The 21,558-nt window shown below is 39.0% G+C and overlaps 1 protein-coding gene across 1 annotated transcript in view; it reads right to left on the bottom strand.

Moving 5' to 3' along the window:
- Window positions 1–20,471: 20,471 nt before the first annotated feature.
- LOC126474531 (gamma-aminobutyric acid receptor alpha-like) overlaps window positions 20,472–21,558 on the bottom strand; it is a 192,281-nt gene continuing 191,194 nt past the window's right edge. Inside the window, exon 9 of the mRNA XM_050102002.1 lies at window positions 20,472–20,897. Within this exon, the coding sequence (XP_049957959.1) occupies window positions 20,472–20,897 (426 nt within the window). The remainder of the gene's footprint in view (window positions 20,898–21,558) is intronic.

Below are 21,558 nucleotides of genomic sequence, written 5' to 3'. Positions count from 1 at the left end.
GCATACAATTTGGACTCATTTTGTCATAATAATGCACCTGATTTATATTAGGATACAATACTAAAAGTGTCTGGACAACTTCTTGAATTATTACATGATTACATTATGATTCTAATGGTAGAAAAAGGAATAAGATCTGGCACATGCCAGTGTTGTAAAAGATACATGAAGGTGAATAATAAATATATGAAAGACTAGAATGTAAAAAAGTTATCAAATTATGTAGCATATTTAGATGTATAGAATATGCATAGTTACGCTATGAGTGAATTTTTGCCATATGCTGGATTTGAATGGAATGATAAAGAAGCTCTTGATTCTGAAGAAATAAGTGAGATGTCAGACACCTCTGGAATTGGATATTTATTTGAATTACATCTAGAGTGACCTAGAGAACTACATGATTTTCATACAGATATATCATTAGCTTCTGAAAATAAAATTGTGCCTGGTGCTAAAGTTATTGACTGTTCTGGATGACAAAATTTATTATGCAGTTAACAATAGAGACCTTAAGTAGTATCTGTCTTTAGGAATGAAGGTAACAAAAATACACAGAGTTTTAGAATTTCAACACTCTGGTTGAAAAAAAATACATAAAATCCAATACAGAAATGAGGATGAAAGCAAAGAATGATTTTCTACATGTTATTGTTGTGGACATCTTCAGTCCAAAGACTGGTTTTATGCAGCTGTCCATGCTACTCTATCCTGTGCAGTTACTCATATTTGAGTAACTATTGCAACTTACATCCCTCTGAATCTGCTTACGGTCTTCATCTCTTGGTCTCATTCTACGATTTTTAGCCCCACACCTAACTCCAGTACTAAATTGGTGATCCCTTGATGCCCCAGAACGTGTCTTACTAAATGAGCAGGCTGCACCACAAATCTCTCTTCTCCTCAATTCTATTCAGTACCTCCTCCTTAGTCACATGATCTACCCAACTAATCTTGAGCATTCTTCAGTAGCACAACATTTCAAAACCTTCTATTCTCTTTTTGTCTAAACTGTTTATTGTCCATGTTTTACTTTCATACATGGCTACACTGCATACAAACACTTTCAGAAAGGACTTCCTGACACTTAAATCTGTACTCTATGTCAACAAATTTCTCTTCTTCAGATGCACTTTTCTTATCATTGCCAGTCTACATTTTATGTCCTATTTACTTCGACCATCATCATTTATTTTGCTTCTCAAATAGCAAAACTCATTTACTACTTTAAGTGCCTCATTTCCCAATCTAATACCCTCAGCAGCACCTGATTTAATTCGATTACATTCCATTATCCTCGTTTTACTTTCGTTGCTGTTCATCTTATATCTTCCTTTCAAGATTCTTTATTCATGAAGAGGCAAAGTTAGTTCACTTTGCTGATGATACAAGTATAGTAATCACACCTGGCAAACAAGAATTAACTGATGAAATTGTCAATACTGTCTTTCAGAAAATTACTAAGTGGTTCTTTGTAAACGGACTCTCACTGAATTTTGATAAGACACAGTACATACAGTTCCGTACAGTGAATGGTATGACGCCATTAATAAATATAGACCTTAATCAGAAGCATATAGCTAAGGTAGAATATTCCAGATTTTTAGGTGTGTTCATTGATGAGAGATTAAATTGGAAGAAACACATTGATGATCTGCTGAAACGTTTGAGTTCAGCTATTTATGCAATAAGGGTCATTGCAAATTTTGGTGATAAACATCTTAGTAAATTAGCTTGCTACGCCTATTTTCACTCATTGCCTTCATATGGTATCATATTTTGGGGTAATTCATCACTGAGGAATAAAGTATTTATTTCACAAAAGCATATAATCAGAATAATAGCTGGCATCCACCCAAGATCATCCTGCAGACATTTATTTAAGGATCTAGGGATATTCACAGTAGCTTCTCAGTATATATACTGTCTTATGAAATTTGTTATTAACAACCAAACCCAATTCAAAAGTAATAGCAATGTGTATAACTACAATACTAGGAGAAAGGATGATCTTCACTATTCCAGATTAAATATAACTTTGGCACAGAAAGGGGTGAATTATATGCCACTAAAGTCTTTGGTCACTTAGCAAATAGTATCAAAAGTCTGGCAGATAACCAACAAGTATTTAAGAAGAAATTAAAAGAATTTCTGAACGACAACTCCTTCTACTCCATAGAGGAATTTTTAGATATAAATTAAGAAAAAAAAATATTAAAAAGAAATTAAAAAATTTTTAAAAATACACAAAAAATAAAAAGTTGTTATATTAACTTAAGTATGTTTTTAAATTAACTTAATTATGTCATGTATTGGAAAATTTGACTCATTCCACATCATTACGAAATATCGTATTCATGATCCATGGAACTAGTATTAATCTAATCTAATCTAATCTCTAATCTGATACTGTCCATTCCATTCAACTGTTCTTCCAAATTCTTTACTGTCTCTGACAGAATTACAATGTCAAATGTCATTGGCAAACCCCATGTTTTTATTTCTTCTCCCTGGACTTTGCTTCCTGCTCCATATTTTTCATTTGTTTGCTTTACTGCTGATTCAATATGTAGATTGAATAACATCAGGGATAGGCTACAACCTTGTCTCACACCCTTCTCAACCACTGCTTCCCTTTCGTGCCCATCGACTGTTATAACTGCCATTTGATTCCTCTGCAATTTGTAAATGGCCTTTTGCTCCCTGTATTTTACCCCTGCCACCTTTAGAATTTGAAAGAAAGTATTCCCAGCCAACATTGTCAAAGATTTCTCTCTGTCTAAAAATGCTAGAAACGTAGGTTTGCCTTTCCTTAACCTATCTTCCGTGTGAAGTAGTAGGGCCAGTAGTGCCTTGTGTGTTCCTACATTTCTTCGAAATCCAAACTGACCTTCCCAAGATCGGCTTCTAACAGTTTTTCCATTTTTCTGTGAAGGAGTCGTGTTTGTATTTAGTAGTTATGACTTATTAAACTGATAGTTCGGTAATTATCACGCCTATCAACACCTGCTTTCTTTGGAATTGGGATTATATTCTTCTTCTTGAAGTCTGAGGATATTTCGCCTGTCTCATACATCTTGCTCACCAGATGGAAAGGCATGGCTGGCTTTCCCAAGACAATCAGTAGCTCTAACAGAATGTTGTCTACTCCTGGGACCATGTTTCTACTTAGGTCTTTCAGTGCACTGTCAAATTCTTCAAACAGCATCATACCTCCTATCTCATCTTTATCTATACCCTTTTCCATTTCCATAACATTGTTCTCAAGTACATCTCAATTGCATAGATCCCCTGTGTACTCCTTTCACCTTTCTGCTTTCCCTTCTTTGCTTAGGACTGGTTTTACATCTGAGCTGTTGATATTCATACAGGTGGTTCTCTTTTCTCCAAGAGTCTGTTTAATGTTCCTGTAGGCGACATCAATCTTATCCCTAGTGACATATGCTTCTACATCCTTACATTTGGCCTTTAGCAATTCCTGCATAGAGATTTTGCACTTCCTGAAGATCTCATTTTTTAGACGTTTGTATCCCCTTTCGAGTAAATTCAATATCTCTTGTGTTACCCAAGGATTTCTACTAGCCCTCATCTTTTTACACATTTGATTATCTGCTGCCTTCACTGTTTCACCTCTCAGAGCTACCCATTCTTCTTTTACTGTATTCCTTCCCCCTCTCCTTGTCAATCGTTCCCTACTGCTCCCTCAGAAAGTCTCTACAGCCTATGGCTCTTTCAGTTTATCTAGTTTCCATCTCCTTAAATTCGTGACTCTTTGCAGTTTCTTCATTTTTAATTTGCTGTTCATAACCAATAAATTGTGGTCAGAATTCACATCTGCTGCTGGAAATGTACAATTTAAAGTATGGTTCCTAAACCTCTGTTCAACCAATATATAATCAATCTGAAACCTTCTGGTGTCTCCAGGTCTCTTTCACATGATTCTTAAACCAAGTGTTACCTATGATTAAATTAAGCTCTGTGCAAAATTCTACCAGGCGGCTTCCTCTTTCATTCCTTTCCTCAGTCCATATTCACCTACTACTTTTCCTTCTCTTCCCTTTCCTACTATCGAATTCCAGTTCCCCATGACTATTAAATTTTCAGCTCCCATAATTATCAGAATAATTTCTTTTATCTCATCATACATTTCCTGAATCTCCTCCTCATATTCAGAGCTAGTTGGCATATAAACTTGCACTACTGTGGTGGATGTGGGTTTTGTGTCTATCGTGGCTACAATAATGTGTTCAATATGCTGTTCATAGTAGCTTATCTGTGTTCCTATTTTTTTCTCTTTATTACACTTACTCCCGCATTACCAATAATTGATTTTGTATTTATAACCCCGTATTTACCTGACCAGAAGTCCTGTTTTTCCTGCTTCAACTACACTTATTGCCCCTATACCTAAATTTAACCTATCAATTTCCGTTTTTAAATTTTCTGACCTAACTGCGCAATTAAGAAATCTGACATTTCACGCTGCAGTCTATAGAACGCTTGTTTTGTTTCTTCTGACAGTGATGTACTCCTCAGGGGTCCTCACCTGTAGGTCCGAATGGGAGCTATTTTATCTCTGATTTTTTGCCCAAGAAGATGCCATCATCATTTAACCACACAGTAGAGCTGCATTCCCCTGGGGAAAATTACAGCTTTTGTTTCCCTTTGCTATCAGCCATTTGCAACACAACCACAGAAACACTGTGTTATGCAAGCTTCCCCACCAATGTCAAAGTCTGTGATTGGGGGGGGGGGGAGGAATTTCTACATATTGATGAATAATTCAGTATTTGGGAAAACGATGGAATATATAAGAAATGGAATGGACATAAAATTAGTTTCTCATGGAGATAAATGTGTGAGAACCCAGAGCCAAACTTCACAGGAAGAACAATATGTAATGAAAACCTCGCTGTGATTAACATGAATAAAACTAAAATTATTTTTAATAAACGAATTTACAATGGTGTAAGTATACTTGATGTATCTAAGGAACTGAAGTATGAGTTTCACTGTAAAGTTATGAACTAAAATATGGTGAAAATTTTTATCTTTGCTGTGGAGACACATACAGCTATATCTGCAACCTACATACTAAAGGTTTCTATGAAAGCATGAAATCAATGACTGATAAATCTGGTACTAGTGACTGTGCAACAGATAATATATACAATATTACACAAGTAAACAAGAAAGTTTTAAGGAACATGAAAGATGAATGTAATGGAAAAATAATGAGAGAACTTTGTGGTTTTATGGCAAAAATGTATGTTTATAAAATTGGTGACAAGATAGAGAAAAAATTGGAAGACACCAATAAATGTGTTGTTAAAATCAAAATAAGCTTTGAAGATTATAAAGACTGTTTGTTCAACAATAGAGAACCATGAAGTTTATATGAAACATTAAATATGAAATTTTTCAATTGCAATGAATAAAAATGCATTGACTCCTCATGACGTCAAAAGATATGTTTTGGAAAATGAAACAGATACATTACCATATGGTCATTATTCATCACTATCACACTCATAATCAAAGACTTTAATTCAGTTGTATCTCTTCACTACTATCACAGGATAAAATAAAATCCTAATAAAAACTTTTTAATGCAAATGGAGTACCGACTCAAAAAACTCAATAACCCAAACAAACCTGATTTGTGTAAATACTAGCGAGCTGGAATTAAATGCTTTGTATAACATTACTGAATGCAAATATTTTGATGCTAGATATCTAAAAAGAAGGGCAGATTAAATGGAGATACAATGGATTACAGAAAATTTAAAATAGTGGTAATGAATTTCATGATTTGGAATTTTTAGTTTAATTCGTTTTATTACTCTTACTCACTGCTGTGCTGGTGCATATATATTTCCTCAAATGAGTCACATCATAGTAGTTTCTTACAAAATCTTGATTAATGCCCAAAATATTTTTTCAAAAAGTATTAAAAATCTATATTTGAAAACTGGTTTTATAATAAAGGAATTCGTTGTCCTTATTTTATTACATTGATTTTTTTATGAAAGGGGAACATTAGAGAAAATAAAATAAAGAATTTGAAGCTTTAGCTATTTTATATTTAATTTTTGTTAAGTGAGCTAGAAATAAAGTGGTGGACAGTAGATATAATTTGTAGGTTCTGAGTCACACACTCAAAATCTATCAAAATTATATATAAAATAGCTAAATTTTTCAATTTTTTAAAAATAAAAATCATATATGTACTGGAAAAATAATGGAAGAATTTTGTGATTTGAGAGCAAAAATGTACGCTTATAAAGTTGGTGACAAGATAGAGAAAAAATTGAAGGGTACCAATAAATGTGTCGAAAATAAGCTTAGGACAGTCATACATGATTTTTATTCGTAAAAAATTGAAAAATACAGCCATTTCTATACGTAATTTTGATATATTTTGAGTGGGTCTCTCACATCCCACTAATTACATATACTATTAGTAAGTTGTAGCCTGTCATGTCCCTAAGGACCTCGATGATGATGGGGTGCTAAACTATGACTCTGTTTGCTCCTGCCTTTCTAAAAGTAAGCATTAATTAACTGCAGGTATGAATCCAACTGAGTTGGGTGGCAGTAGCTTAGAAAACACCTAACGCTCGTTTGTATCGTTTTGGGTATGTACAGAAGTCTTGCTTCAGTTCATAGCCGTTTTCGCAAAATTCCTAGACTGTGGCTGTGATGTTGTTGTACTGCTTCGATACAGTAATATGTTTGAGTTATGTGTTCCATAAGGTTAAAGGCTGACAATAAATCACTCTTTGTTTTGGAAATAAATGTTCCTCGATTCCACTTTCTGTTTATTTTCTTATTTATCTTTCGTTCTTTTCGACTAGTTCTGGGGTCGCAGCTCGATTCCTATGCACTCATGCATGCCATTACCCAATCCATCAGGCGAGTTTCCGACATTACAACTGATCACAGTTAGTTTACCGAGCTATGGAACATCTATTTCCAAAACAAATTGTCCACTATAGACTCACAAATAAAATTCTTCATCAAAAGTAGTGGAGGAGATCATGAAGCGTTCCTCTTTGTGCCAAAAACTTGCCAGCCTCTTGTTCTCAGAGGAATGTATGGTATGCTTTCCAATACCGTTATTATTCAACAATGCAAACAGTAGTCCCAGCCCATAGTGAGAAAGGACTTACATTCCACTTGGAAGTTGTGCATGTTATTATTTCCCAGTGCAAGCAGAAAATTAATTGTGCAAAATATCTTCATCGATAGACATTATATCTCGCTATTAACCTAGTCCAATTTATTGCCAATGATAAGATAAAAAATGACAGTGTCAGCAGAGAGAGCGATGGAATATGTTTTTCAAACTGTTTAAGTGCAGTTGACGATATGTGAATTGCAAAAGGCTCAACACGATTTAAAGGGATGTTTCGCTCCAGTATCTACCTCAGAGAAAAAATATTTTACTCATAGTAGGCATTCCATTGTAGATATGAGTAAATATATTATTAGGTTACCCACATGCTACAAAAACTAAACTCTGCATTCGACTACCAGAACGTCACATCTCTTCAAAAATTTATGTACTTTTCTCGAAGAAGATCTGGAATCACTTGTAAAACAGATTTATGTATTGTCTGTATATATTACTTTAATTTTTTTTAAATGATCAGTTTTGATTCCACATGAGCCATCTTCAGGTTCAACTAATCAACATTTCTTTTACAATAACATCATATTTCAACAACAGTAAGCTCACCAAAAAATTGTTATTAATTCAGTTTGGAAATATATTTTCATTCACATATGAGAAATGTATCAGACGTCTCCAGTTGGCAGTTGCCCTTTGGACTACAAAAACAATGTGTGTTCTTCCATGAGACAAAGTATGTACAGCTGCATTATGGACTGAGCGGACCTGAAATTACAGTGTGGAGAACGATGTTCTGTGTAACTTGGACCGGCTTTACCGTCGTCACTGGGGATCTTTTGAGTTTGGGTTTCAGTTTGTTACAGCATTCCAACGAGGAACGAGGAATATAGAGAACTTAAGAGAACGAATTTTATGCGTTGCTATAACAGCCCAGCTTAGAAAATTTTGGTGGCAGTTACTTTAGACATGACAGAATGTCTGTGTATAAATGGAACCAAGATATTTCCAGTTTGAAAAGCTGAATGGGTACTCTTTTATTAAACGCGTTCTGTTACGCCATTTAGAGTGATCAAGGTATTTAATAGCTGGAGGAGGTACATGGGCAGGTCAGCTGGGGCAGCCCATGGGGTTAACCAGTAGGCACCGGCGCATCTTCTCTAGTGCATAAACGAAACTCTCACTGTGAATGAGTGATGTGGAAATTCTACCCCATATTATGGTACGACCCTTTAATGCACACACCACAACATTCAAAAGTAGATCATATTATTTATAAACTTCCACATCCTCACCTAATTTTAAAAATGTGTAAATTATTTGTGTTCTTTAAGGAGAGGTCCTCAGGGGTGGGTTCAACATTTTGAAATCATCTATACAGTGGTTAGGGTCCGAGGTGTTGCACCCTGAAGTCATTCACCAAAGTCGGACGTTGTTTACAAATAATGGACGAAAAATAACTTTGCGTAGGCGTTGAAAATAATAGCAGTCTGCAGAGTGGCAGCGTAGCTTTAATTAAGGTACATTCCTGATGTACAGGAGGTTGTGGTTTCGGATCCCATCTTGTGCTTTAAAATTTCTTATTGTTGAACCGTTTTCGAAATGATTTTGATCATTACTTTTATTCAACTGACTGGTTTTGATGTAATTTTTAAAAGTTTCTAATCCTTTGCCACATCACTTTAATTATTGTACTAAGTTTTATTAGCTCTCATTTTTGCTTATTGTCATTTGTTTTTCATTTCAGGTTTTTTGAGCATACAATTTTCGTTGTTCTTCTTAGTATTAGTTTCGATTTAATTTCTCTCGTTTTATCATTTTATATTTTCGTCCATTTTATTGTATTCGTTATCTATGTTCATAATTTTCCTTCAATTTCGTTGTATTTATAGTCCCTTCTATAGTTTAAATCTTCGATTGCGTTATTTTGCTTATAATGCTACTATAATTTATGTTTTAAATTTTTGTGCTATGATTACCATCCAAAAAATGTGCATCTTGTAACGACAAATACATTGTTGACATTATTCATAGCTAATGTAAATAGATTATTTCGCTTTTTGTTTTTTAATTGAGAGATTGGCAAATGTTAAACATTTGAATGTTATGAGATATAAATAAAAATAATTGAAATCATCAAGATGCCAAATGAGAAAATAATGACAGGAAGGAAAAATGAGAACAAATAAAAAAGGGAGAACAACGTTGAGAAAGCAAAGGATTAGAAATAAAAAAGTTACATTTAAGTCAATTAATTGAATAAAAATAATAGTCATTTGGTAAAAAGTTTAGTGAACTAAATTTTAAAGTACATGACAGCATTTGAACCCACAGCATCCTCTACATCAGGAATGTATCTCAATCAGTACGCTATTTTGCCTCTATGTGTAACACTCGTATTTTAAAGACGCTAGAACATTACGCGGAAATTCATTTGCGACGAATACTCGCAAACGAGGTCCTAGTTTTATAAATGGCGTTGACGCGTGATATCTGAGACCCTAGCCTACATCATAGCATAGATGTCCACCCCTGAGGACCTTTCTTTGTTAAGTTAGAAAAAAATTTTCATATTAATGTATTATTTAATGAGAAGATATTCATTTTAAATACATAGTTTAGATCTGAAGATGGCTAGATTATCGGCCGAAACTAGTAATCCACCCAAGTAAAGAAGATTTTATGTGCAGTCTTGACAACAGATCGCGTCTCTCCTGCTTGAGAATGTCAAAGAACTTGAAAGTAAATAACAATAATTATATCGAACTCAGACTTATAGAGTCTAGGCTTGCTATAAATTGGCGTTTCACGGGACGCTGGAGTGGAAAGACCAAGCACTCCTGGGGAAGCGCTACGGTCTATTCCTCTATTTGGAACGAATTCCTAGAACTCACATGGCTAGGAAACAACGCCTTATTATGACCCCCCTTTTATTAATGTTAGTCAATTCGTGAAAAAGATCAATTTAATTGTAATTTAATGCACGTCATCAGGACGGAGCAGCATGGTAGGAAGAGAAGATAGCGGCAGCCCATAGGAATATAACTAAAAGAAGTAGTTGGCTACTGCGTAGTAAGCTGGTCTGTGGAGTCAAGGTGTTTTTAGCTATGTCATGTATGGATGCTGCCATTTTAGAAAGATTTTAACGGTGTGTGAAGCCGTAATGGCACCAACACTAATCAAGAATGTTTTATGGTACGTATTCTGTAAGTTATTCGTGTACACAGACTTGAACCCTGCTACATTATTATGTGCAGTTCTGTAAGCTGTTTTGTGTTGCTAGCATGAGACAAATTGGTTTTATTTCTTAGATCTGAAGATGGCTAGATTATCGGCCGAAACTAGTAATCCACCCAAGTAAAGAAGATTTTATGTGCAGTCTTGACTGATTCGGGTTTCAGTCCCTAACATAAATAAAAATTTTACAACAGATCGCGTCTCTCCTGCTTGAGAATGTCAAAGAACTTGAAAGTAAATAACAATAATTATATCGAACTCAGACTTATAGAGTCTAGGCTTGCTATAAATTGGCGTTTCACGGGACGCTGGAGTGGAAAGACCAAGCACTCCTGGGGAAGCGCTACGGTCTATTCCTCTATTTGGAACGAATTCCTAGAACTCACATGGCTAGGAAACAACGCCCATTCTCTCTCACCATAGCTTTCTTCCCGAACGATTTGCTTTGTTTCTAATGCAAGCTTGCTAATTACTTGGTCACCTGGGACTTGTCGTTTCATTTATAACAGTGGTCTTCAAACATTTTTCCTCAAGATCCAATACTGACATTGTGGGATGGTAGCTCGAGCCGCACCTTAATATTAAATACGATATTGCAGTGCCTGCATTATTCTGAATTACGATGCAAAGTTTCTTTGGACATGCATGCACGTCCAAAAGAACAGGCTCCTCTGTACGGGACTATACATAATGGATGCACGAGAACAGGTTGTAGGCGCATAGTTGACGACATATGGAGGTTTAGCTCTGGCCGTGAGTCGTGTATGGATAGTCGAATGGCATGGTGACAGCTCCCGATAAGTGGGAAATCCGGGTTCGAGTTCCGGTCATGCACAAAGTTTCATTGTCGTCATTCCATTCTACGGCTGATGGTTGTCCATCTTGGCAGTTGTGAATACACTTAATGTATTTAATATTAATTGGTAATCTACATAAATTAGTTTGTTATGAGACTCCAATAGACAGGTATGGGCAACTGCCATCTGTCACCTGGAAAGGTCACCTGTCGCCACTCAGTGGGCGTCTAGTTGCGGTATGGGCGTGAAAATTCCAGCCTTCGTCGGCGAAAAACAGCAGTCAGCATGGGTGCACGAACCAGTCGCCTGCCGTGGAGGCCCACAGGCATCAACTTTCGCTGAACTGTCGTTGAGAAGACCTTGTTAGTAGTCCCTTTGTTCATCTGGGCGGTCAGCTGCACAACATTTGCACGTCTATTCATCCGTACACAGCTCCGCAGCTCTCGTTCACGCCTTTCATCTATGGCCCATGTTCAACCACAGTTACCTCGGCGCCCGTTTTGCATAGAGCCATAAAAGTCTCTTCGGGTCTACTGCAAGATCCTAAAATCAACTCGGTTCAAATTTTGGCGATTCAGCTGTTCGCTATCTTCAGGAGAACGCTGCTTCTGCTGATGAGTCCCGCTGAGAAATGAGAGCCAGTTTGCCGTGCATGGTATACTTTAACCACTGCAGCACGTAAACTTACCAGGTTCGGAAATGCTTCCACCCTTAGACCGAAAGTCAATGATCGTTCCATTTTGGACGTCGGATAAATCGCTCAATTTCCGCGCTACGATAACAACTGCACTGTTTTCCGTGCCCGCCCGACACGCTTTACAAACCCTCCACTGCTAGTGTTTTCACCTGCCGGCTGTGAGTGGTTACTGCCCGTTGACGTCGAGCATAGGCGGTGGACACATTAACGCGACTGGACCGTGTAATCACCAAATGCATTCTGTTTTCCGAATCGACATGGTAGCTAGTGCGAGGTAAGACCGGCCGCCAGTGATTTAACTGGAGTAACTGGCGCCCAGGCAAAACCTCGTCCTTGTGCCCTCCTCCCCCTTACCCAACCCATTTTTTCTTCAATCCTCATTACTGCTTATTCAGTTTATTCGTTTACTGAGATCAACACGACATTACATTGATACTAAAGATTCATATTTCAGTAATTCTTTTTTTTATAATACAATTCAAAACACGGAAAAACACACAACGCAAAGTCACATTGTTTGCAACAACAACGCGAGTCGTTCATCATTGCAAAGCCACAACAAACACAACAATAAACAGAAAAGATACTCCTTACACTTTTCGTTGAGTTGACCTGATTGGTGTAACTATATTTTGTTCATCATAAGAATAAACTTGATGCAATCAAAAAGAAACGTGATGGTTGGTCAGCACATGTACACTGGTCTTGTTACGCTCTTGGAAGTAAGTCCTACTTGCATATTGGATGTCTTAATACTATGTTACGGTAAACGAAACTTTAAGATATTCTAATGTGTTGACAGTCACGAACGTTTTTCTTAATTATGCTTTAGCTATGTAGTTTTTATTTCAAAAATCGTGTATAGTCGCAGTCTCTGAACTATTGTGCTCTGATTCTCGCTCTATTAGTGCGCAGTATGAAAATGGCCGACTCTGATTCCCATTCCGTAGTGAAACAGGAGCGTAGATACCGGTTAAAAAGTGACGAGAAAGGCTGTTCTTAATAGTTTTTGCCCAAGGCTCTGAACTGTTTTCAGGAAGTGTATTTACTTCAGTTAAGCACTTTTTCAAAACACGATGCATAGTTGAATCGGTAGCGTGGAAGAGTAATAATTCTGTACGATCCGTGGATCAAGGGTTCGAATCTCGTATTGGTCTCCTTTTTTTCGTTCAATTTGGAATACCTACATCTCTTAAATGTAAAATTCATCAAATATATGCTAATTAACATACATCTAATCATCACCGAGCGAGGTCGCGCAGTGGTTAGCACACTGGACTCACATTCGGGAGGACGACGGTTCAAACGTGCGTCCTGCCATCTTGATACAGGTTTTCCGTGATTTCCCTAAGTCGGTTCAGGCAAATGCCGGGATGGTTCATTGAAACTGCACGGCCGACTTCCATCCTTCCATAATCCGATGGGATCGATGACTTCGCTGTTCGATCCCCTCCCCCCAAATCAACCAGCCAATATCTAATCACAATTTTGAATTAAAAACGCATGTCTTCTTGTTTCTAATTACAGTTTTCATTGCAAATATAAATTTTTAACACTTGACATTTTAAAAAAAGGTTGTTTAAGTTAAGGAAACGCAACAAATTAAATTTTAGTACAAAAATGAAAAACAGGTACTCTTTATTTGGACGATGTCCACTGTTTTATGACACAGACGTGGTCTGACACGATCCAGTGTGATTAGCGTCGCGGAAACATGGAAAACAATAATTTTCACAGCAATGAGCAGACCATACAAGTGCTGCATTTTTGTCCGCAGCTCGTGGTCGTGCGGTAGCGTTCACGCTTCCCGCGCCCGGGTTCGATTCCCGGCGGGGTCAGGGATTTTCTCTGCCTCGTGATGACTGGGTGTTGTGTGATGTCCTTAGGTTAGTTAGGTTTAAGTAGTTCTGAGTTCTAGGGGACTGATGACCATAGATGTTAAGTCCCATAGTGCTCAGAGCCATTTGAACCATTTTGCTGCATTTTTACACCTGTGCCACTGCAATATGAACCCAACAGAACTGATTTGTCGCGAGAAGTAAAAAGACATTCGCGCTGTCAGAAGCAGTGGGCCCAAGCCATGAAGCTTTGTCGCACGTCACTGTCGGACGATGGCGGGATACAAAACGGCACGTCGTACAAGAAGAGAAGAAAATGTGGCGCTTGGATGGCTTCGTGGATTCGGTTGTTGATTGACTTGTTGTCAGTATAGCAGATGACAGTTCCAGTATGAAATGTATTTCTCGGATCCGTGTATGAAAGGAATTCAGAGACCACCAGACGACTGACTGTAACTAATACCTTCAGTGGCTTCAGTATCTTACTATAAGGTGAAATCCCTGCAATACGCTTTAGCGTCATGCATATATCGCGTAGAAAAGTTACCCTGTGTTTGATTTAGGAATTTTCATCAATCTTGTTTTTAATTACAATACTATATTAGCTAAGAACGAAATCGAATTAAGCTTTTCGTCGAAACCCCCAGGAAACATGTAGCATTGCTGGAGTTTTGCCGAATATTAGGTCTTTCCCTTCACAAAGTAAATGACATTCGAAGCTATATTGTTTCTCTGCTCGTGTCTTTTTACCTCGTAACTGCAACTGCTCGCATCACTCCAGGCCAGCTGGACCACTTGGCTGGGCAATGTCATCCCAGTTAACTGCGGCAGTAAAGCTGTTGTCCGGTATTATCGCTCTGTCGATGTTCGCGTAACGCAAACCATAAAACATATCCCTATTATCACACTTGACTGAACACGAGACAGCTTGGCTTCTGCTCCACCTGAAACGAAATCCAATGAGATTCCAGCAAACGCGGAAGAATACATGGTGTAATGTTTACATCCGGTTTATTCTTATGATGAACACAGTATAGTAGCCGGAAAGAAGACAGTAACTCCTCTAAATCTGTGAGAGTAAATCTTACGCAACTTTTGCTCAACACAGACCCATCCGAATTATCTCACTCATGCCAGCCCCTTTCCATTTTAGTGCGCACCAGTCCTCACCGTCCTTTTTCTCCTTCCTCCTCCTTCTTTCCCCTCCTACTTCTCCGCACCCATCTCTTCCCTTTCCCTTTTGTCCTTCAAATTTGTTTCGCCTGCAAAAAATTGTGCACCTACGGCAGCGGCGTCGGGGTGCGCGCCCCAGCTGACAAGTCCTACTAACGCCACCGCCCCACACGCTGGTTAGACTGCAGAGTGCACATTGGACGATGCCATGTCCATATTTTGACATTCGAGAAAACCTCACTTTTGTATTTTAATTTATTTAATCAAATAATTCAAGGGGCACATTGACCTTTCAGAATGACAAGGTGTCAACTGCCACTTCATTCGTTTCGTGTAAACTGATGTCAAATACTGACTAACTCATTATTCAGTTGTCTCTTCACCAATTACATTGAGTTTTTGATGTAGTACTAGTCAATGCTTGTCACGATAAACTGTAAATAACATTTACAAAACCATTGCAATAAAAATGCAACTCAACTGTGTTAACCTTCCCCCTACCTCATTCTTTGTAAACGAGCTATTGCAAACAACCTCTGGAAACTACATGCATGTTCGCGTGGTACTTACCTCTGTCTCATTTCTTCAGTCAATTTATAGCAGCCAATTTCCTTTGTCTTGTTTCGTTACTTCGAAAAATGAACACTTTAAATGGTAGATATTTTTCCCATTTAAATCATGATGTTTGTTAGCATGGTAAGACGTGATTGAAGAAAACTCATAATTGTACTAATATTCAACTTTATTTATCATTACTTACAAGTAAAATAATTCAGTAATAAAAATAAAATTAGGTTGCAGCTGTCGAATAGAACCTCGTCATTCCAACGAATCAGTCGTACTGATGTTAGTTGGAACGTCTGCGATCTCATAACTCGGCTATTTCTCCACAGAGTGTTCACGAGTACGTTCTACATGTAGCAGAAGCTAGATAGAACCTAATGACACTAACACCTCATTTTCTTAGATTTTTTCAGTCATCGACATATGAAAACATCGTGCTGTTGTTCTATTTATGGAATATACTTAATATTAAAAGATTGTAGTTAGGATGAAATTTTACTTCCAGTGCTTACTTTGGCAGGAAATAGTTGCGGCTCTAATTGTAGAGGAGCTGGAATTTCGAGGAAAACAGGATTATGTCAACGTTATATATTTTCATTGCAAGAATTTTTGATGGAAATAGTTTATATGGACAACAAATGAAAATATTTATGAAACCGCAATATTTCCTTTGGTACTAACACTGCAGCTGCTGCTTTACTCGTCTTTAGTAATGTTGTCAGATACACATTCGCAGATTCTAAAGTCATTCGTATCTTCCATATCTTACTTTAACTTCTCCTCGATGTTAATAAACAAGGGCTGTGTAAGGATGACATCGGTTGATGTCCTATAACTATACTGTGGCCCTCTCTTTGTGTCCCCGCCTTTTGCATACGTGCAGCTCATGAAAATTTTCCGTTTTTTCCTTCGTTTTCATTTACTATCTGGTTGTTAAATTTAAACTGATCATATATTTAGAATTGCCTTTTGTTTGTTTGTAAGCCCCTGCCTTGCTAGATTGCAACTTCCTTTTTCCCGTCAAAATCCATAATTACAGATCATTTGATATGAAGTGATATCCTGAAATTACTCTCGTATCCCGCTACGTATGTATTTTAACTTTAAACTTGGAATACACAAATATAGAGTACACTGCTATGGTTTTATTTATTTTCATTGTATTTAGAATTGTTGGGAATGTTAAACTCCTAATCACAGTCCGTGATTTTGAATTCTTGATGGATGTGATCATTATATTACTGATCAAAGGTCTCACTACTTAGATGTACAGAAATCTGTCAACAGATGGTTGTTAAATGTATAATCCAGTAAAACAAAGTGTTGTGCAAAATAAATGCCTTAGGGATCATGCTCATGCAGTGAACAGTGTCCTGTGTTTAGATGTATCACCTAATCATAAAGCATTCACAATATCTGTACTTGATCGATAACAAGCGATATATGCTTACGTTATCTCAACTGCGGGATAATTATATATAAATCATGTATTTGCGTTCTAAAACTTCTCTAAAAATACACAACAAATATTGTTTAATGCACATGTTTTACATAGTATATGCACTTGAAACTGCATAGTCTAGCAATGTGACAGCTAGAAAACAACGAGGATTTAAAAAAAATTGACGATATTGTTCCGATTATATTTACATATTTTTCATGCTTCTCTTATTTCTTTGTTTGTTATAATGATACGCTATACACAAGTAAACGAATGAGAACAGCATGCAGCAGTCTTCAACTATTTGACATTAATTACGAAAGAAAAACGAAAAAAACCAGACAGATGTATTGGCCCAGTTGTACATAATTTTTACACGAATGTTTTGACTGGCAGCAGGCAAATAAGAAGCATCGCTACATGAAGAATTTAGCCTGAATCACTATTCAGCAGCTTTGGTCACGAATTTGTTCAAGTGAAAACCTCGCAGGTCTTTGTTGCATGATTTGAGTTACTCTTTAACGAATCTTTAATCTTAAAATGAAATACGTATGTACATAAAATTTCTTCTTCGTGCATCTCACCATTCAGCATGAACCCCATAAAATTTGCCTCCCTTCTGGCCTCGAAAAATTCAGCACTATGATATTATTGCACTAGAAAAGTACGAAAATGCACAACACTTCCTATGCCACATATGGAACTGGAGGTCCCAATACGGAGTAAACATCACATGAAGCAACTTCATCCGTACTGGGGAGAAAATTGTGATGCCAGAAACTTACTGTAGAATGACCTAAAAATAATATGTCACTTGATATGATCATGAAAATCGATAGAAATCGATGAATGAAGAACTTTGGAGACGTGACATTGGATTTAGTAGTATTTCGTTGTTTTCGTGTTATAACTTCCATGTTATGACAGTATGCCATTCATACGCAAACATGTCACTCTTGGTACGATTTCGTATAATTTACGAAGCCTTCAGGTGATAATTACATGGAAGACACTGTTATCGAATGCTGTATGTCTTTACCGTGGTGTAGTGATTGGATATGTGGAGTCAAATGGTCGAAAGAAGTAAGTTCGCGTTGTGCTATGTTCTGCTATTTTCTTTTTTCATCTTTGCATTTTTAACAGATTCTGGAGCGCTCTTGTTAATGTAATAGAAATATAATGTGTAATATCCAGTGTTATTTACATATAGGGTGTTTCACACCTTGAGTCAAATTGAAATAGGTTATAATAGGTGCACAAATGATTATATTGAGGTAGGAAAGCTACGGTCGGAAATGAATATTTATTGTGTTATGAACATACATAGTGCATACCGCATAACAACAACGTAGCTCATAGTAATTATTCAAAGTGACGACCACCAGTCTCAACGAATGCTTGGCATCGGCACATGAAGTTCTACCACACTCCCTCAAAGATCCCTGGTGTCTGGCGTACGAGACTTGGAACCTAGTAAACACGTCTTCATCTGTTTCTACAGGGGTTTCATACACCGACGTCTTGACGTAACTCCAGAGGAAAAACTCCAGAGATTTGAGATCTGGAGATCGCCCTGACCACGACCTCCCCTTTCAGTCCAACGATGAGTGTACGTGTTGTTCAGGAGCTCGCAGACGTTAACGTCAAAGTGGCTGGTGCATCGTCATGTTGAACCCACATCCTTGCGTCCACAAGAAGGGGTACTGTCTCCCAAGAACTGTGGCAGCGCATCTCGCAGGAACACCGAGTAACGTGGACCAGTCAAACGGGGATGTAGCAAATAGGGTCCTATTAGCTGATGTCGGACAATGCCTGCCGAAACGTTGACGGAGAATCGTTGTTGGTGGTCACTGATGTGGGTAGCATGGGGATTGTCCCCACTCCAGACAAGGCTGTTGCGTCTGTTGAAAACACCATCATGGGTGAATGAGGTCTCGTCTGTGAACAACACAAACTGTACCAAGTTCGCCAGTGTAGCACTGCGGTGGATAATCATTAGCATAAGTGAACGCGGGACTCACAATGCGTTGGTTCAAGTTTTCAGAAGTTCTTTTTAATAGGGTATAATACTGTTCAACCAGTACTCTCCTCTCTGTATTCTTCGAAGTGGTGCATTTCGTGGGCACGTTGAAGAGTGCTATTGTTGGGTGGTCGGCCACATGATTCAGCAATGTCTCATCAAAGTCTGGTGTTCGGACATGGGTTGGGCAGGAATCTTGGCTGGCTCTCTGTGGCGTGAACGACCTCACTCAAGGAGATAAACATCTTCCAGTTAGGAAGTCGCCTTTTGGGATAGTTTTCTATGTAGACTCGTGTTGCTTTCGGGCACTGCATCCTACCGCACCCTATTTTAAATGCATCGACTCTCGCAATGAGTAACGATCCGTCTTTGAATACGTGATGAGTAACGTTCCATCTTTGACTACGCGTCATGCACTGTACATAGTAACACATGTCACCACGAACACAGTACAACCTGATGCAATGGACAACTGACAGCAGGGATAATGCAGCACAGGTTAACAGGCCAGTGCTATGCATGCGGTCGTCACATGACACACGTGCTATGAGCTAAGCTGTGTACGGTATATCTGTGTTGTGGTCAGGGGTGTACGTTACCTGTTCCAGTGTTCAACAGGCAGCCAGAATCTTCGTGAGAGTGCAGCAGAACTGCAGGCGCCATTGAAAAACATGAACTGAGACTTGCGGTCATCACTTTGAACAGTTACTATGAACTACGTTGTCGTTATGCGGTGTCCGCTGTTTCTGTCCATAACACAAAAAAATGGTTCAAATGGCTCTGAGCACTATGGGACTTAACATCTGAGGTCATCAGTCCCCTAGAACTTAGAACTACTTAAACCTACCTAACCTAAGGACATCACACACACCCGACCGTAACGGTCGCGCGGTTCCCCATAACACAATAAATATATATTTTCGACCAGTGGTTCCCTGTCTGAGTATTTTTTTTATTGCTTGTGGACTCACTATCACTTGTTTAAATTTGGCCCAAAAGGTTTGAGACACTCTGTATAAGAGCAATCTCTCTTAAGTCTCATTAAAAAACGAATAGTTAAATTGCTACGTATGGAACGAGCAGCTACATTTCTATTCTTGCTGACACAAATGTTTACCTTTTCTTTAATATTTAGCGATTTCCAAAGGTGTGGGAAGCCATATAAGCAGCAATGCCAATTATATTACTGCTTGCTACAGATATTTAGCCGTTTCTTCGGAATATGTCGCGATTTCCGAGGTCCACTCACACACTTGAGAACTTAGTACCCTTCGCAGCTTATGGGATCGATCGGTGTCGACTTTCGTGGTGGCATCGAGTGATACATCATTTTGAAGTTAGTTCACAGCAACCTTCTAGTCACACTAGCCTCTCCCGAAAAACTGCAGACAGCAGCAACAGGAAGGGAAAAGGGTGGCCATAGTTTTCCTATAAATATGTTTGCATTCCACGACATGGTGCATTTGTTCCTGAAAGATCTCTGTTTGGACTACAAGAAGCAAAAATCGGCAAAATCATGCGTAGTCCACTTTGTTACTCAGGCGTCCACATTACTGGGCTAGGCGGGTGGAGCTAGAGCTTGGCAGAGGGCAGCGCCGCGTCGTCCCACTGGAACTCCTCCTGGTAGGTGTAGTAGGCGAGCCAGTAGCAGACGTTGAGAAGGCCGAACGAGGCGGGGAAGAGGACGCGCGCCGCGCGGTCGATCTGCGAGACGCTGTTGACGTGGCGCGGCGCCGCGGCGTCCCTGGCTCGCTGTGCGGCCTCTCGCTGCCGCTGGCGCCGGAAGGCGTCGTCGCCCGCCAGGCAGTACAGCAGCTGGCGCCAGCGCGGCACGCGCCGCTCCGTCTGCGTGTGGCGCGTCACGCGCGACAGCGGCGCGCGGCCGCCGTGGCCGGCGGACCCGGAGTGCACGTGCAGCGGCACCGTCGCCGCAGCCGCAGCCGCCGACGCGCCCACCGCCGGCGAAGGCGAGCGCGACATGCCGTAGCTGGGCGGGTCCTGTGGGCGGGGCAACCAGGCTGTCACGAGCACATCAGCACTGCACTACACTGCACTCATCATACTCTGTCGAGTGCAGTTTCTAAAAGTGTGCAAAGGAGTCAGAGATATACAGGGTGTTACAAAAAGGTACGGCCAAACTTTCAGGAAACATTCCTCACACACAAATAAAGAAAAGCTGTTATGTGGACATGTGTCCGGAAACGCTTAATTTCCACGTTAGAGCTCATTTTAGTTTCGTCAGTATGTACTGCCAGTTGGCCGAATTGAAGGAAGGTAAGGTTGACTTCGGTACTTGTGTTGACATACGACTCATTGCTCTACAGTACTAGCATCAAGCACATCAGTACGTAGCATCAACAGGTTAGTGTTCATCACGAACGTGGTTTTGCAGTCAGTGCAATGTTTACAAATGCGGAGTTGGCAGATGCCCATTTGATGTATGGATTAGCACGGGGCAATAGCCGTGGCACGGTACGTTTGTATCGAGACACATTTCCAGAACGAAGGTATCCCGACAGGAAGACGTTCGAAGCAATTGATCGGCGTCTTAGGGAGCACGGAACATTCCAGCCGATGAATTGCGACTGGGGAAAACCTAGAACGACGAGGACACCTGCAATGGACGAGGCAATTCTTCGTGCAGTTGACGATAACCCTA

Source organism: Schistocerca serialis, chromosome 4, assembly GCF_023864345.2.
Source record: "Schistocerca serialis cubense isolate TAMUIC-IGC-003099 chromosome 4, iqSchSeri2.2, whole genome shotgun sequence".
NCBI lineage: Eukaryota > Metazoa > Arthropoda > Insecta > Orthoptera > Acrididae > Schistocerca > Schistocerca serialis.
The sequence above is the reverse complement of the archived record's forward strand: the minus strand, read 5'-3'. Positions and strand labels throughout refer to the sequence as shown.